The 19,338-nt window shown below is 40.9% G+C and overlaps 1 protein-coding gene across 3 annotated transcripts in view; it reads left to right on the top strand.

Moving 5' to 3' along the window:
* Positions 1-19,338, top strand: part of LOC103033314 (endonuclease V) — a 58,309-nt gene that overhangs the window by 20,059 nt on the left and 18,912 nt on the right. For 2 of the 3 annotated variants that reach the window (XM_049479601.1, XM_049479599.1), the window contains exon 8: positions 8,320-8,405. In XM_049479601.1, the coding sequence (XP_049335558.1) occupies positions 8,320-8,379 (60 nt within the window). In that variant the 3' untranslated portion in view covers positions 8,380-8,405. Of the gene's footprint in view, positions 1-8,319; positions 8,406-9,119; positions 9,270-19,338 lie in introns of those variants that run through there. The other variant, XM_049479600.1, reaches the window with a different exon arrangement.

Here is a 19,338-nt window from a genome sequence, read left to right as displayed (position 1 = left end):
AGGAATATGTTTGAGTAAAATTAACATTGTTGTTTGTTCTATAAACTACAGACAACATTTCTCCCAAATGTCAAATAAGAATATTGTCATTTAGAGCATTTATTTGCAGGAAATGAGAAATGGCTGAAATAACAAAACAGATGCAGAGCTTTCAGACCTTAAATAATGCAAAGAAAACAAGTTCATACTCATTTAAGTTTTAAGAGTTCAGAAATCAATATTTGGTGAAATAACCCTGTTTTTTTATTGCAGTTTTTATGCATCTTGGCATGTTCTCCTCCACCAGTCTTACACACTGCTTTTTGGGTAACTTTATGCCACTCCTGGTGCAAAAATCCAAGCAGTTCAGCTTGGTTTGATGGCTTGTGATCACCCATCTTCCTCTTGATTATATTCCAGAGGTTTTCAGTTTGGCAAAATAATAATAACAAATAATAATTTTTAAGTGGTCTCTCTGTATGTGTATTTCTGTATGCTAAGATTCAGATTGGCACTCTGCACTGGGTCATTGCGTTTAGTGCTGCAGTCGGCTGCTGCTTCTTTTCTGGTGCGTGTTGGTGGAACGCTGAGTGTGGTTGAATGAAGAGTGTTGATTGTAAAGCGTCCTTGGATTATATAAGTGTATCTTTATTCATGCATTCATTCATAATGTACTAACAGGTGCAGTACATTATTAAACCTAGCAGATAAACATCTTAGCAAAAATGAACAGTGTGAGAATATAATGTTTGAAAACAACACAAATAAACAAAGTTTACTGGAGTTTTTGGTGCCACCTTAAAATAAGGCTCCTTTCTAAAGGGTTTATAAATAGTTTATAAAGGAGTTTATTAAAGGTTATAAATTAAGTATTATAACAACAAGCACTTATAACACATAAATAGAAAGAACAACAGTGACAAAGAATTTTTAACATATGTAATAAAATAATATAGAAAGTCAGTTTCAATTTAGTAAGTTGTTATGGTAAAATTAATAAAGTTATTAACATAAATGTTAAAAATGGCTGATGGAAAAGACAAAGTAAGATAAGCCTCTAGTAAGATCTGTATAAATAAATATAAATTAATGTAAAAATCACTATTTGGTACACGACAGGCCACTGTTGTTCCTATAAATGTGTTATAACTGCTTATAATTGGTTTATAACCTAATTAATAACATTAATAAACTCATTTATACGCTATTTATAAACCCTTTATAAAGGAGCTTTATTTTAAAGTGGTACGGTTTTTTTAAATGATAAACTATATATTGGAAGGGAACTGGTAATAATGGCCTTTTTCAGAGAGAAGAACCGGGAATGGTTAAACTAGGCAATTGATCGCTTATTGGTTACTTTATTGACTTTTGTGCAGTGAGTTTTGTGTGTGTGTGTGTGTGTGTGTGTGTGCAAGAGTGTGTATGTGCTTATGTTTGTCCAAAAGCTTTTAGTGCTGTTTTAGCTCAAATTATGTTAAGAAAATATCACAAAATACATGTACACACACACTGAGTGGGCAGTAATGGTGTGGTTACTAAGGGAGAGAGAGTGAAGAGATGGAGAGAAACAGACAGTAAAAAGAGAGACAGAGATAATACAGAGACAGATGGGATGCAGTAGGTTGGAGAGAGAGAGAGAGAGATACAGACGGAAAAAAAAGAACGAAAGAAAGCACAGAGGAGGAGAGAGTTTAACATGTGAGTTGAAGTAGAGAAGAAAGAACGTGACATAGAGAGCGAGGGGGGAGAGTGTGAGAGATTATGTGAGAATGCTTGAGAACGTGAGAAAGAGAAGAGACTGAAAAAGAAAGAGAGAAAGAGTCTCCTCAGCTAAACAAACATGAGACAGTGTTTCTTCATGTCTTAGGGGATTGTGGGAGCATCGTGAAAACACGAGCATCCGTTTACATCACACACTTTTCTATTGATCCCAAAAGCTTTTCCCGGACATTGGAATAAATGGATAAACAGGATTGTTAATGTGTCTGGAGAAAGCTAGACAAATTTGAGCTCAGAATGCATTCTTATTTCTTCTGGTGGAGAAGTAAAGTAATAGTTTCGATCAATAAATTAATAAAAAAGCTGATTTCCATCGAGGTAGTAGAAAAGACTAGTCATCTTTGGTGTCTGAAGTTGAGTTTCTGTAGTACTAAACTGCAGCTTTGAGCTGATGTTTTTTTGTGCAGCACAGTGCAGGGTATGTTTGCCTATCAGTGCTGAAGTCTTGGGTTCAAGTCCACATCTGGGTAGAATTTCCATGTTATTCCTTGTGTCCTTGTGTCCATTTCCTCTTACTGTCCAAAAACATGGTGATCGGGTGAATATGTTATTTCTAAACTGCCTACACCTGTAGTTTGTTTCTCTGGTCCAAGCCAGTTAACAGTTAAAGGAGAACTCCTGTGTGAAATGGACTTTAATTGAACATTAATGGATGTATTAAACATGATAAAAATGACCTACCTTTGTTGAATAGCCCTCCTCTGCTCTCCCGCAGCTTTTGAAGATCCAGTACTTTGTGCACTTTGTCCAAACAGGCTTTAGAAAGAGTGAGATTGGGCATATTTTGCCCATGAAGATAAATAACGTTTTCCACTGTTATTCAGGCTCAAAGTTGCTCAACACCTCATTGGTAGAACCTGGAGCGCCCTGACATTTAAAATGAGGCATTTCAAACTTTACATTTGCATTAAAAGTTTATTAAAAAACACTGTTTACATCCCATAGCATAGGTAAATCTTTGGGTGCTGCCATCTTCAAACAAATAGGTAGGATAGTTAAGCAGTTTGCAAAATTAATTCCTTGGAAATGCATGAATTCCAGCTGTTGCTGAAAATATCTGCTTACTGTCGATTTTAGAATAAACAGTAGCCTTTAATAAACTTCTTGTGCAGTTTTAAAGTTCTAAATGCCTCGTTTTAAATGTCAGGGCTCTCTGGATTCTACCAAGGAGGTGTGAAACTTCTTTGAGCCTGAATAACGGTGAAAAAAGCGATTTATCTGCAGGGGAAAAATATGCCCCATCTCACTCATTCTAAAACTGTTTGGGCAAAGTGCACAAACTACTGGATCTCAGAAAGCTGCAGGAGAGCGGAGGTGGGCTATTTAACAAAGGTATCTTATTTTTATTACATTTTAATACACCCAGAGTCCGTTTCACACCAGAGTTTATAAACTTGGAGCATTTTCCTCCTTGTTAATATTCTGATTCAGGGTTTATCTAGTTACTGTGGGGACATTACTCCTGAACAGGGCAGTTGCCCTACTCAGCTGTGTTTAACTGATTATGTAGTTGTAAAACTGTGTTTGCTTTACTGCAGTTACTTTACAGTACTTTTATCTGAAAAGAGGACTTTGGAGCACTGAGTAACAGTGCAGTTTAGTGCAGTTATCTCTGATTTTCTTGAGATGTCTGTGCATAGTGGCTCTTATCGCATTGACGCCAACCTCAGTCCCCCATTTTAAAGCTCTTCCAAGTCTCACTCTCACTCATGATTGGTGGACTGGTGGGTGATGTGGTCCATTAGTTAAGGCATATAGACTCGGCCTAGACAGACAAAAGTTTAGACTGGGGGAGGCTGAGATATGCTGGCTGAGAGCTTCAAAGCACTTAGATCAGTATGGGCTGCGGTCAGAAGATCAGTATGGGAGGGATGAATAGCTTCCTGAATAAAGCCAAGGCAGGAAGTTCAGTCTGGTTATCTTGGATAATCAGAACTCGAAAGCCTAACTGTTTGGATATAGATTTTTCATTAAACTTTGATTCATTTTTCTTTTATTTTTCATTAACCAGTGCATTCCAAAAGCACTGTTTTGTCCGGAAGATTATAAGAAAAAAAACAGGCAAAGCTAGATTTGGACTGGTATCTTATTTGACTAAATCTTTCACCCCTCCTATTCTTAAAATATCATTTTTCCATTGGTGACTTAATTATAGTGTTTGGTTGCACTCACTCAGGGTGGTTGGGACACCATTATCTCCACTTAAGAGTTAAACTGGAGAAGCTTATGTCCTCTATGGTATAAAGGGGCCGGCAATTTAGTTTGGCCGCGGGCCAGATATTTTCCAAACCATTACTTACTGGGCCACAAAAAAAATTCTGTTTTGGAAAATGAAGTGTAATGGGATGGAGTGCTACAGACTAGTAGCTCTCCAGCCCAGAGGGTTGTTGAACCCAGCTGCAGAACAGTTGATCTCAAAGCAGGTAAACCCAAGAAGAAAGGAAAAAAATAAATAAACACACCGCTCCTCACGCAGGATTGAACCTGTGTTGTCATGGTCATGGTCCAATACACTACAGCTGCCCTGGTTAGTGAATTGGGACATGGCCGAGAAAAAAAACGCCCTTATGAGGAGAACGAGCATTCGAGATGCACTATTATCTGTCTGTCTGTCTTGTCTGTCCATCTATCTTTCTTTCCTTGTTTTCCCCATTATCTCTCTCTCTCTTTCTGTGATCCATTTTCTCTTAAAGTCTTTTTTTTCTTTTCTCTCTCCTCCTCTCTTTCTTCTCTCATCCCACTCCATCCTGCTGAGCTGCGAGGTCTCTCTTTCAGAAAATGTTTTAGATCAGGCAAAGGAGGAGGATGAGGAGGAGGAAGAGGCCAAGGCTAAAACACACACTTTGAAAAGAGTGGTCCACTAAAAGCCCTTGAATCAAAGCTATGCTTTATTTCCACATTCATAAAAACACACTGTATATCGATGAGTAACTCCTGCAGCTTTTCTTCTGTAATCAAGGGTATAGCTGGGAGTTTGACCCCTAACTCTGCTGCCTCTGCTGCTCTGTGAAGACATGACACTAGCTAATGGAATGTTGTTGTGAGGAGGATTTGATTGGAGCTAGAGCATCAGTGAGGTCAGACACTGATGTTATATGATTATTAGTTCCCAAAGGTGTTGGATGGAGCTCCATCTTCACTCCAGAGGACCACACCCCCGTTCTCAGCCTGTTCTCAGCACAGTTAGTGGATAATGCTAATGCTGCTCCAGCAGTGCTTGCCAGTGTTAACAGCAGACTACAGGCCCATAATACTCACCTCTGAAAGGCCGAATGACTAGCGCTTAGCGGGTAATGCTAATACTGCTGGAGAACTTCACTGAAACTCCTGTATAACACTGTACTTCATCAGAGTGGCTTTACTGCTCCTCACAACCTGACATATACAAGGTGCAGCGGATTATATGGTGCACTGATGATTTTTGGGTAAATTGAAGTATTTTAAGTGCGCCTTATAGTGCGAAAAATACGGTACATAAACTGTATATGATGCTTTGTTTCAGCAATGGAAGAACCTTACATGAGCTGAATTCAGTAATATACTTAACATCAGACAGTTAGAACACCTAGAAGGAATCAATCGACAGGGGTGAAACATGGTGGGAAGATTTGCCATGGTTAGACATGCAAATGATGCAAGTTTGATTGTTAATGCTTGTAATCTAAGCAAGAAAGGGCCATATGTACCTGATTGATTGTAAGGTCATCCCATTGCATGTTCTTTCCTTTGCAATCAACGTATGGCTTGTACAAGAGTATGAAACAATTCAAGCAGTTGGAAGAGTACACTGTTGGTAGAAGTGGATAGAAGAAGGCATGAACCAGCAGGATTAAGGATCTTAGAGACCTACATGAATCACAGAGAGGGAGAGCCAGTGGATTTGCCAGTGGATTTGCCCTCCATGATGAGTTATCCTTTTAGTGCCAGCACCATTGGCGGACGGCTGTGGGACACAGAATGCAGAATGCACAAAATACAATTCATACAAATGCTCTTAACGCCATGCCAGCATCGCTAAAGACTCCAAAGGTGTTGACCCAGACTGTAATGGCAGTGTAATACAGTGTCACATTACTTTTGGTCTTCATTACAGGCAGACCACTTTGACAGCCCACCTTGTTGTTAATAAGCTGCATAGGATGGATTATTGCAGATAACACCATTAAGAACCTCTACAACTCATCGTGCTGAGATTTCTGGAATGTTGCTCACTAATCTGTAAGTGTAGCTTAATATATATCATCCATATCAGTCTAAATGTGTTCTCTTTATCTTCCTTCCAAATAGTCTTGCAGTCCGACACTTCCTTCTAGGTGCAACTATGTTTTGATAATAAATGTAATAAGGGTGAATAAGTGACTATGACATCAACACTTTTTTTTGTGTGTGTGTGTCTTTGTGTGTATGTGTGTGTATCATTGTAAAGGGGAAGTTAGTGGCAGGTGGTGTGTGTTTTTGGAGCATGTGGGGGTTATTAGTCATAGTTTGGCTGTGTGAGGGCTTCCTGTGGACACCAGGAGAAAAATATAGAGAGAAACACACACACACACACACACACACACACCTAATCTTAAAGAAGTACTGAGGAACAGGTTTTTATAGGTTTTTATTTAAGTACACACACATACACACTTCAAGAAATATTCAAAGACATGGTTTTGTTAATTTACACAAAAACACACAGACACATGGCTGTGGTAACCTATGCCATTTATGCAACATACACACACACACACGTACACACACACAGTCACATGCACACATTCGTGACTGTGATAATGCTGAGTCACAAACCTTGCTGTCTTTCTCTCTCTCTCTCTCTCTCACACACACACACACACACACACACACACATGCTCGCTTGACCGTGCTGAGTCACGAACACCTTGTAGGATAAAAGCTGGATGAAAGCTGAGTGAGGAGTCTTCAGTGTATTTTGGAGGCATTTCTCCAAGATTTCACACAAAGACATGCACACACAAAACACAAACACACACACACACACACGCATGTACGTGTTGGTGTTTGATCTGTGGGGGGTGTTATGCAACGCCAAGAAACTTCACCACCTTCAGGTTTAGGAAAGATGTGTAAACTTTACTGGCAGTTCTGTGATGCTAGATCTTCATTTGGCCTTCAAGCCTGGACCAGTTCACTCACCTCTGAAACCTCGCTGCTCTCTTCACCCAGAGGTGTTATACATATTTCAGGTAAAACGGGCCGTGTTAAACACATTTGAACACATGTGAAGGGTATTGGACCACTTTTTACTGGAGAACATCAATACTGTAAGCACTTCTTTTAAAAACATCTTAGTTAGTTAATGGGGAATTAGGCAAACTATTCCACACACAAGCATGGTTACCTCCCGAAGTTGGGTTCGTTTAAATAGTGTGGTCGTTCCAAACTGTACATTTGAAGTGGTGGGCCAGAGCATGGTTCAATCGTTGGGTTGCATAATTAACTAATCTCTGGTTGTGCCATGTATTAACATTCCCAAAAAAAGGGATGCATGTAGCGCACTTTCCTTCAAAACAAAAGTTGCATTGTGATGACCAGTGATGTCAGTAATGCATGTAGGTAACCCACAGGTCCCCCCCCCCCTACACTCTCCCCCAATCACACACTTGTCTTTTACATTTTTACACAGTAGTTATTTTTTTATAAATAGTCAGTGGTCACTGAACATTCCTGCATTACTGATTCAATATGGTATATTATATACTGACGTCTGGCCTATGCGACACATGTAACACCACACAGCGACACAAACACTGGAGGGAGGAGAGAAAAAACAGAAAAACTAAAAAACAGAAGCTATTCTGAATTTGTATCAGCTAAAGATGACAATATTGAAAACACAACGTCAAATTTGAAGAAACGCTTAGAGTCGCTGCAGCACACTTACACAACAAGTCCCAAAGTTGGAGTGAAGTTTCCAATAAAGTGAGTTGTGGCAAAACTGCTGTGTTGAGGTGGCAGTAACTTAAAATGTATAAATGTCAGTACTGGTGAAGATGTAAGCAGACTGAGTGCAGTCCAGTGTAAGGTGTGTGCTTGTAACCGGCAGCATCTGTATAGAACTGTCGCACACACACACATCCTGCAATTCAGTACTGAGTTCTTTAGTTCTTTAGGTTTACCACAGTATTAGTGTCTGTCCCATGACTTTTGGCATATCAGTGTAAAGTCATAAAGGAAACAACGTAAGAATAACTTGTATTGTGTCATTGCAATATCAAAATGGCACTAACATAACCAAGAGCATGATCTGCTTTTTTATAATGTCATATTGGCACTATAATGTTATCAAAAGTATTTTAATACCTTATTATGATGCCATAATTACACAAAAGAGTTTTATTATGTTTTATCATGATTTTGTAATGGGGTAGAAATGCCAGAATGTATATGCCAACTGGAGTGAAATGTGGAGGATAGACAACTGCTTTAAAAAATGCTTTAAAGCTAAAAAAAAAAGCTTAGTATTTAGAAACTAGATTAAATAATAATGACTGAAACTTTTCTTTGTGTTTTTTGTTTCTTTGTGTTTTCCAGGCCGACATTCGCTCCAGAGAATATTTGCGAACACACTTCCCTCCCGCCAGCTCTGATTAGACACACACACACACATACCTGCACAGGTGAGTCTAATGATGCTTTTAATGATTTTAAAGCTTGCCAATCTCTTAGGCCCATATTTTAATCACTTTCAACATCTGATATGTGTTCTATGATCTATTGTAAATATAATATGGCTCTAGAAAAATTACAATTCAGTGTCGCACCTTTTTTGGAATTGGGTTTGTACATTAAAATCACTGCACATTTATTAATGATATACTATAATATGTACAAACATTGCTGATTCATACTGGATAAAACTCAGATCTCATATTCTTTCTTTTAAATTGTAGTATTAGCGTAATAGAGGAGCTTCATTGGAGCTTTAGAAAACGGTGACTTCTGCCATCCGCCTCTACAGACTTAAATGTTTTGATGTTTATCTTTGAAAAAAAAACACATGAGGTATAAAAAGTGAATCAGTTTGAAATTCTGTTTGATGATCCTCTACTTTGTTGCGGTTGTTGCCCTCAGCATTACTTCAGTGCTGTCAGAGATGCGTGAGTGTATATTTGTAATGCGTTTGTGGTTCACCTTTGATGATTACTCACTCCTAATCGGCTTTGGAATAATTAATGAGGCTTACTGAGCGTTGTCTGATTTTTAGACATATTACACAACCTCAAATATCTTGAATAAAGTGTATTAAAGTAGCGCGTAAGGTAGAGCAGGGGGCGTGCGAGGTGAAGAAAAAGCTTTTACTTTTTTATTCTGTGAATTATTACTGACCGCAGGTTCTTTGAAACGGATGAAGAAATCTTCTGGAAAGTGAGGGTAGGGTTGTAAACCTTCAGCCTGGACACAGAGACCACTGACATGCTGTCATCATTTTGTGGTCGGATTTTCAATGGCGGAAATGAGTGGAATTTTAACAATCCTTTTTTTTTTTTTAATACTGTCAATATATTCTGAATACTGTCATTATATTCGGATGTACATTTGTCTACTGCACACTGGATCCTATGCATTATGAGGTGATTTAAGGGCATTTTCACATCTAAAATTGCAGACCAGGCTCTTATATTTGTTACCATTTTTTGTGCATTATAAGGTGCACTTAAAATCCTTTAATTTTACCAAAAATTGTCAGTGTGCCTTTTAATCTGGTGCATCTTATGCATGAATTCTATCAGTCAGGTTGTAAGAAGCAGTAAAGCCACTCTGCTAAAGTACAGCGTTATACAGGAGTTTCAGTTTAGTTCTCCAGCACCTGGAGTAGCATTAGCATGAGTATTATTGGCCTGTAACCCTGCTGCTAACCCCAGCTAGCACTGCTGCAGGAGCATTAGCATTACCTGCTAACCTCGCTAAGCATTAGCTCTTTCCCCGTTCAGAGGTGAGTATTATCGGCTTGTATCCTGCTGCTAACCCTGGCTAGCACTGCTGGAGCAGCATTAGCATTAGCCTCTAACCGTGCTAGCTCTTTCATCGTTCAGAGGTGAGTATATCAGAATGTAGCCTGCGCATTTAGTGTCTTAAAACAAGCTACGTGGGCTGAACGGCTAGCTTATATCACCCTGGCATACTGGAACACTCAGGGGTCCGCACTGTAGTACTGTCTGGCCGCTAGTGGTTAGCCGCTAATGCTAATGCTCCAGCCTTAGAGCTGGAGAAATTCAAGAATATAAGCTTACTGTACATAAATGGAAGTGCTTTACTCAGCCAAATAAACAGTTTTCAGGAGAGAAATCTGTGTGGATTAACATCCAGCACTTTTTTAAATATTAAAAATATATATTTTTTATTACAGTTTTATTTACTTGGCTTAGCTTTACTTAATTTAGTTAGCTACCCCCTCTAACTAGGATTGCCCTACAGTCAAAAGGCAAAAGTCATGGGATACAATATTAGTTACCACCCACCGCCAACCAGCGGTGAGACCTGCTGAATTAGAAGCTCCTTATAGTGTCTTAAAATGCACCTTATAATCCAGTGCTCCTTATGTATGAAAAATAGAGCAGAAAATAGGTGTTTATTAATAGTGCACCTTAAAATCCTGTGTGCTTTATAGTGAAAAATATATGGTACATTGTATTGTGTATATTTGTTCCAGTTAGTTTTGGTTTCACACTGCAGTTTAGTAAGCGGACTTTATTACATCCTGTTGTCATCAGATACATGGGCTGTGTCTCTCTATAATTCATATTAATGTATTTGTAGAATGTCAGTTATGAGTTTCTTAAGCTGCTTTGCAACTTTGGTGGTGTGACGGATTCTAGCTCTCGGTCAGAATCTGACTCCCTTATCCTCAGATTCCTTTAATTTCTCTCATTCTCTCTCCTTCATTTTTGCCCCTAATTAAACATAATTTCCCTTTGTCTGGCAGCCACTTAACTACATGTAGTCCGTCAAGCCAGGCCCCTAAATTTTTAATCCACATGACACATAACTTTATCATTCGTTCCTCCTATTTACTCCCATTCATTTTCACACATGCCCAAGCCATAGAGTTTCTGCATCCCAGTTTCTATGTGAACAAACATAGTGTACTAGCTCAGTACAGGTGTTTGAGCTTTAGTCCACAGACATATAGACCTACACTTATTCATTTTTTTCCTTATGTCATCCCTCATTAAATAATTCAGTTCACTTCCATTCTTTTTTCACACATGCCCAATCCATAGAGTTTCTGTGTCCCAACAGCCTCCAAACTTAATGTACTCCCTCAATGCAGATAATGAAGCTCTAATCTACAAATTTACTGACCCTCATTCATCTCTTTCTTGCTTTTATATCTCTCTTTCCTCCCATTCATCTGGGCAACCCATTCTGTGTTTAGTTCATTTCTTCATTTTCTTGCAGATTACGTAATTGCATTGCAATAATATGTGAGTACAGTAGGAGTTTGAGCAAAGGGTTACGGTTTGCATGAAAGGGTAAGACAAAAGAACAAATGAAAAGTGAAAAAAAAAATCAAAAGATTTTATTTTCTTTGATCCCACTCTCCCTCAGCTCTCCATCCCTGCTTTCTTCATCAAAGGCCCGGTTCCCCTCTCAGACGTCACACACTCACACAGCTGATGCTGCTGCTTCCTCTGACGTTCAGGAGTGTGTGTTAGCCGGGTGCTCGGTGGTTTGGGGATGTGTTGTTACAGTTTAAACCTGGTCTAACTCACTCATTCACTTAAAAAAAAAACAACAACACTTCTGTTATCTGGTCACAGTAACAAGTGTGAATTAATTTTCTTTATATTTATTTTGCTTTATTATTTATCAGTTTATTCTTTATTTAAAAAAGGGCCCCAATATGTCTAAATGTTTATGGAAACCACCTCGAATGAGTGCATTCAGCTATTTTAAGTTGCATCCATTACTGAGAAAGGTGTGCAAATACAGTAGCTTGCAAAAGTTTTCATACCATTTGAACCTTTTACATCCACAAACTTAAAAAAAAAGTATTTTATTAAGATTTTAAATTATCGGAGAATACAAAGTAACTCATGATTGTGAAGTGGAACAAAAATGATACATGATAAGTTTATAAGTTGGTTTACTTGGAGAGTTTTCTTTCTCTGTCTGGTTTGATTTCACACAGGCATAAACTTAAATGCACTAATAAGCCACGCAAGCATGATTGGCCAGAGCTATCATTGGAGCAAGAAAAGTAAAAAATATGGCGAGAAGATTCTGTGTTTCAGTGTGTACAGTATATCTGTGCAGTGTGAAGCTGTTTTAGCACAAAACACCGAAAATTTTCTGCTGTGCTTTCAAACAGTTTTTTTTTTTTTTTTTTATGGGACGGGTAGTGCAGATGTTCGCGTAGTAAACAGAGTCGGCGAGCAGTGAACGCTGTACACCTCACGCTCAGTGTGTAAACAGCATGGAGCAGCAGTTTGTTCATAGCAGTATATTATCTGGCTAATATATCCGATTAAACTATATGATTTATCAGCAGTTTAGCTCAATTAAAATTTGATTTGTAATAATTGTATAAAAGTATAGTAAAGTTCTTACCACAAGCAAACTGCTCCAGAAAGAAAATCTGTGCATTGGGAGGAGACAGGGCAGATTACAGTGGAAGTTGGGGTCAAACTTGGTGGCGTAATTAATTGCGTTTAAAAAAATAATAACGCATTACTGATTCCAAATTATTCTGGTTCATACATTTAAACAGTTTAAAGAGAGAGAGAGAGAAATGTATGATAGGACAGAAAGAGAGAGGCAGAAAGAAAGAGATGAAGAGAGTAGGGATGCAATAGGATAGAAGAAAATGAAGGAGAGATGGAAGGAGCACAGGGAGGGAGATACTGTGTGTTTCTTAGTCTTTAGGTTTTTACTGCAGCTCTTTTTCAAAATTTAGGGAATTATTACTCTAAAAAGTTACAGAGGCAGTAAAACTGTATTCCACACTGGGATTATTAGTGATCCATTACTCCACTAGTGTGTGTGTGTGTGTGTGTGGATACACGCTTTTGCTTAATGTTTAAGCATTTTGGAGATTTTATAGCATTAAAGTCAAGTCAAGTCAAGTCAAGTAGTTTTATTGTCAATACTGCATATGTACAGGACATACAGAGAATTGAAATTACGTTACTCTCCTTCCCAATTTTACAGCAAGTACAGATAATAGATATAATAAAGGAGAATGGGAGACACTATGTGTACAATACAGCAGGGACACAAATAGACATACATGAGACAAAAACAAGGTGCAGTAGTGTGGGGGAGGAATAGATATATAAATATAAGTAAATAAGAAAAAATAGATATATAATTATAATATAAAAGAGTGGGAGACACTATATGTTCAATACAGCAAGACACAATAAACATACGTAAGACAATAGTGCAATATTGATGGTGATTGAGATGGAATGACAGTAAAAATAGTAAATAACAGTAGTGCAAATACGGCATATGGTATATAGCTTAAGGCTGGTAAAGTGAATGGATGCGTAAGTCCTTAAAGTTCACAGTTTAATTAAGTGGAATTAAAGTGCGTATTGACAGTGCAAGTATATCAGTAGTGCAGGTGTTGTGTAGTGCAAGTCCGTTTGGAAGGGACCAGTACTTTGTGCATTGTAGTGCAGAGTTTCAGTACTTTATTAGTGGGGGGGTCAGGATGCTGAGTGAGTGTGTGCTGGGGGCAGGATTGGGATGGGGGGGTAGAGCAGGAAGAGAGTTCAGCATCCTCACAGCCTGATGGATAGGGCTGTCTCGCAGTCTGCTGGTCCTCGCCCCGAGACTCCGCAGTCTCCTCCCTGATGGCAGCAGGCTGAAGGAGCTGTGTAGTGGGTGAGAGGGATCTCCTGCCAGACGGAGGGCTTTCCGTGTGAGGCGGGAGCTGTACAAGTCCTGAAGGGAGGGGAGAGAGGTGCCAACAATCTTGTCAGCTGCTCTCACGATGCGCTGGAGGGTCCTGCGGCAGGATGCTGTGCAGGCCCCGTACCACACGGTGAAACAGCTGGTCAGTATGCTCTCGATGGCCCCTCTGTAGAAGGTGGTCATGATGGGGGTGGGGGCTCCAGCTCTTCTCAGCTTGCGGAGAAAGTAGAGACGCTGATTTGCCTTCCTGGCCAGTGACCCTGAGTTGGTGCTCCAGGAGAGGTCCTCTGTGACGTGCACACCCAGGAACTTGGTGCTGCTCTCCCTCTCCACAGCAGTTCCGTTGATGAACAGAGGGGTGTGCAGTGTGTGAGTTCTCCTGAAGTCCACAACAATCTCCTTGGTCTTCTCTGTGTTCAGAGAGAGATTGTTGTGTTTGCACCAGGAGGCCAGGCAGCTCACCTCGCTCCTGTAGTGTGACTCATCGTTGTTGCTGATGAGACCCACCACCGTCGTGTCATCCGCAAACTTGACGAAGAGGTTGGAGGTGTGTGCTGGTGTGCAATCGTGGGTCAGCAGAGTGAACAGAAGGGGGCTCAGCACACATCCTTGGGGAGCCCCTGTGTTCAGTGTGGTGATGCTGGATGTGCTGCTGCCAACCCGCACTGCCTGTGGTCTTCCAGTCAGGAAGTCTAAAAGCCAGTTGCACAGTGAAGTGCTCATCCCCAGACTGTCCAGTTTGTGTATGAGCTGTTGGGGGACGATTGTGTTGAATGCTGAGCTGAAGTCAACAAACAGCATTCTGACGCAGGTGTTCTTCTTGTCTTGGTGTGTGAGGGCTGAGTGGAGAACAGTGGAGATGGCATCATCGGTCGAGCGATTTGACCGATAAGCAAACTGGTAGGGGTCCAGGGAGGGGGGGAGCAAAGACTTGATGTGATGCATGACTAGTCGTTCGAAGCACTTCATGAGGATGGGGGTGAGTGCAACTGGACGATAGTCATTGAAACAGGATGGCGATGCCTTCTTTGGGACAGGGATGATGGTGGTGGCTTTGAAGCATCTGGGAACCACCGCCTGACTCAGAGAGGTGTTATAAATGTCAGTATAAACCTCTGCGAGTTCCCAGGCACAGTCTCTCAGCACACGGCCAGGAATGTTGTCAGGCCCAGGAGCTTTCCTAGCATTGATCCTGCTGAATGCTCTCCTCACACTGTCTGGGGACAGCGTCAGCACCTGGTCACCAGGAGGAAGGATGGATTTCTGGGCGGGTGTGTTGTTGAGTGACTCGAACCTTGCGAAGAACCCATTCAGGTCGTTCAGCAGAGATGTGTCGCTGTCGCAGGTCTGTGGATGTGGTTTATAGCCTGTGATAGACTGGATACCCTACCACAGGTTCTGTGTGTCTCTGCTGTCACTGAAGTGTTGGGAAATCTTCTTTGAGTACAGCCTCTTAGCTTTCCTGATCCCGCGGGACAGGTTGGTCCTGGCTGACCTCAGGCCTGCCTGGTCACCTGTTCTGAAGGCTGCATTTCTAGCCTTCAGGAGCTTGTGGACCTCTCCTGTCAGCCATGGTTTCTGATTCGCTCGAACAGTGACGGTCTTGAGGTCGGTTACATCATCAGTGCACTTGGTGATGTAGGCAGAGACAGTTTCTGTGTACTCCTGAATGTCTGTGGAGTTGTTGTGGGTGGCAGCCTCTCTGAACATATTCCAGTCTGTTGTGCTGAAACAGTCCTGAAGTGCCTCTGAGGAACCCTCTGGCCATACTCGTACCTGCTTAAGAACTGGTTTGGTGACTTTAACCAGTGGTCTGTAAGCTGGCATTAGCATAATGGTGAGGTGATCAGAGGCTCCCAGGTGGGGGAGGGGGGAGGCTCGGTAGGCTCCTCTGTGTGTAGTAAAGACCTGGTCCAATATGTTGTTTCCCCTGGTTGGAAAGTCTATGTGTTTAAAAAGTCCAGAAAACACACTCTTTGGGTCTGCATGGTTGAAATCTCCAGCCAGAATGAGAAAAGCATCTGGGTGCGCTGTCTGCTGTTCACTGATGTACTGGTACAGTTCATTCAGTGCTTCACTCCGCACGCTGTTGTTGGAGGTCGGAGGGATATAAACAGCAGCGATCAGCACGGCGGAGAAATCTCTCGGTAGATAGAACGGACGGCATTTGATAATCATCAGTTCCACTACCGGTGAGCAGTGTTTACAGACCACAACAACGTTCTGACACCAAGCATCGCTGATGTAAACACAGAGCCCGCCGCCGCGGCTCTTACCTCCGTCAGCTAGCGCGCGGTCCGCCCGATAGCATGTTAGCCGCTCCAGCTGAACGGCGTGGTCCGGGACGCTGTTGTTGAGCCAGGTTTCGGTGAAAACATAAACACAACAGTCTCTCACGGTCTTCTGAGTTGAGTGAAGTAAGCGGATGTAATCCAGTTTATTGTCCAGAGAGCGTACATTGGCCAAAAGTACGGTGGGGATAGCTGGCTTGTGTGGGCTAGCCGCTAGCCTCGCTCGGATACCCCCGCGCTTACCCCGTTTCTGCCTTCTTGCCTGCCGCCTGTGGCGCTTCCATTGTGGGCGAGCTGCAGCGGTGGGGGTCGGTGGGGGTGCGGGTGTCCGGAGCACGCCGCAGACTCGCAGTTCTTCTCGGAGTCCGCGGTTTAACTCCAAAAGTGAGTTTCTGCCGACTCCAAGCAGAAACTCACGGCTGTAGGTGCGTTTCAGGACGTGCACGCACGACAAAGACGTACAAAAACACTGCAACTTACGAGACAAAAAACACGAAAACGCTGTTTCCTCGGGGGGGAGAGAAGCCGCAGCGTGTGCACGCACCGCCATCTGGGATCAAATGAAGGATGATTAGCACCCAACCTCATCCCTAACTCCCCAACTTATCCCAAAAGACCTGGATGGACCACCATCATTCCAGAGAACACTGCTCCACAGCTCAGCCCTGGAGACACAAAAATAGACAGGGGGGTGTATTAATTAAAGCTGTGTTGGTGTTTTTGGGGTGTGTGTACAGCTTCTGGTATCACCTGTCTATTTTAGTGTGAAAGTATGCACACCATCTCTGCTCTGCACTCTCTGAACAGCAGTGACTATCAGCAGCCTCATCAATCCTCCTTCATCAGCGAGAGTCAGGAAAAGAGAGAGAGAGAAAAAGAGAGAGAAAGAGAGTGAGAGAGAGAGTGTTAGTGTGTTAATAGAGTGTGTAACAGGTGTGATTGATGCGCATCAGATCAGGGAGCTCCTTTAAAGGCACAGTCAAAAATAAAGAAATTCTCTCTTCGCTTAAAGCATCAGTCCTTTTAATTATTTTTCTCTTAAATTTAAAGCAGATGTTGTATATGATGCTGCATATGAAACTCTTTTTCAACCTCCACTGTCTGCAGTAGCTAGTAAAAGAAAATATTCAGGCAGCACTGATGGCTGTTCATTCTTGTATTATTTGTGCAAATAACACATCAGTATTTTATGTTTTGCCCAGTAATTCAGAGATAAGGAACAAATGGTTAGAATTCGTCTATGGAACACCACCAGCGAAGTACAATTTAAATAGGTAGGTGTATGTTTAAAACAGTTCTATTTACACTAGTTAAAAGCAAAATTCCATTCCAAGGTTTTGTTCAATCTGCCCGGGCGGCTCAGCTGCAGCTCAGCCAACAAAACCCAGGGGTTGATTTTCACTCTGGACCTGAACTACCCACATCTGTATGTAGGTATTTAGGTTTACATAGGATTTTACATTTTACAGAGACTCTAAGACTAGGTCAGTGGCTGAACTGCACTTAGAAGGGAATTACACATCTTGTAAAGTAACATATTACATTGCAAAACTGTTATTAGTGTAAAAATGTCAAAGAATTGTGTTGTCAAAATGTTTAAAACGTTGTTTGTCTCACTGCTTCGCAGTGCTGTTAGTCAGTCAGAGCCCCCCACCCCCAATCCTCCACGGGACTAAAGCAGCGTTCACAAAAAAACAGCTCACTTGGCATTCATACTAGAGTCCACAACTAGACATTTTAAAATGAATGAAAAAAACGATGGAATAAGACCTTGAAATCAAATTTTAGGAAAACTGTCATGTTTCTGAAATCCGAGTAAAATAAATAAAGTCTCCTTTTATCTGCTTTTGATACAGTATTTTTATATGTTCTTACATCCCTACTTGCTTCACGTCATTATCTCCACTGAAGGAACACCCATTAGAAAGCCTCTCTACACTTTTTTACACATGCAGGGGCACCATTTACAACACTGCGTCCCATGTAACCCTGTTTGAGGAGCCCTTCATTATGTTTTACCACTTGTTTTGATCCTTATCCAGCCCTGCATCCCATTTTCTCTTCTGAAAAAACCCACCCTTTGGGACACGGTCAAGTAGGGGTGTTATAGAGGGCACACCCATAACATCACCCATTTTTATTGGAAGGGCATCCATTATTGGACGTTCTTGCTGTAGAGGATGTATATTTAGAATTAATCACGAGAAGTATAACCCTTGTAAGGGCACTTGATCATTAGATTCTCATGTGAAGGGCAGTCAATAGGGAATTCGCTTGTCTTGTTTTTGTGCACTCTAGAGGGCACTTACAGACTGATGCTTTTTTCAGCCGTGGAATTTGTTTGGCAGTGTCACCAGTATCCAGTAAATCCAAAGAAGCAACCCCTCTAGAGACAGGAAAATGTCAAGTACTGAATTACCTCACTCAGAACTCACAGTAGTTTTCATTTAACTCTCTAAATTGTTAAGGTAACACTAACAAAACGGTTAAAAATAATTTGAAGAAGATTATTCAAACAATATAATTGGCAGAGAAGATAACCTTGTGTTTTTGGAAGGATGAAATCACACTTCTCAATAAAGGAAATGGTAAAACACACTTGCACAGCTTACAAAACTGCACAATAGAAGTCAAACATTACAAATTCAACTGATTACCCAATAGAAATGGAGAGAAATACTACACACTGATGGTGAGTTTAAAAATGTTGCTAGTAAATTAATATGCTGCTACTTTATTTATTCTTTTATACCAAATTAGACACAATTGCACTAAAACAACACTGTGTACATCTAATTTTTTTTTTCAGCTGATCAGTACAGCAGCTCTATGTGGCATGTTTAAGATGATTGAATGCACTTTCTGCTTTTTAATAGTGGCAAACATCATTTTTAAGCTAGCACTCCACAGTGCAAAACCAGCAACTTGCTCTTTTGGCCTACAACACTGTGTCACTGTGACAAACAACTATTCTTCTAGGTATAATTAAATATTTAAGGGAAGGTAGCTCTGGGGGGCAAGACTGCAGGCTGATGCTGTGTTAGGGGAAGGATATGGGTTGTGAGTACTGCCCATTATGCAAATAAATGATACCAGGAGCCAATAAAACAATTATGTTGAGTCTTTACCTTATTTCTTAGTGTGTCTCAGCTGTTTAATTTAGTTCATACCTCCTGCAAATATGGGTTCAAGTGTACCCAAAACAAAGCGAATGCCAATTTTTGCTTTATTACTTGCTATTGAGTAGATCCTATATCTGTTTTATATCTGTCTAGAATTGGGTAACAGGATGGTGCTGACATTTAGTTGTCTTCAATTAAAGAAGTCAAATAAGAGGATAACGTTTATTTAGAGAGCTTTTTCAGAGAGCTTATTCAGATTGAGCCTGACCGAACCA

Source organism: Astyanax mexicanus, chromosome 5, assembly GCF_023375975.1.
Source record: "Astyanax mexicanus isolate ESR-SI-001 chromosome 5, AstMex3_surface, whole genome shotgun sequence".
Lineage (NCBI taxonomy): Eukaryota > Metazoa > Chordata > Actinopteri > Characiformes > Acestrorhamphidae > Astyanax > Astyanax mexicanus.
This window is presented reverse-complemented; position numbering and strand designations above follow the sequence as displayed.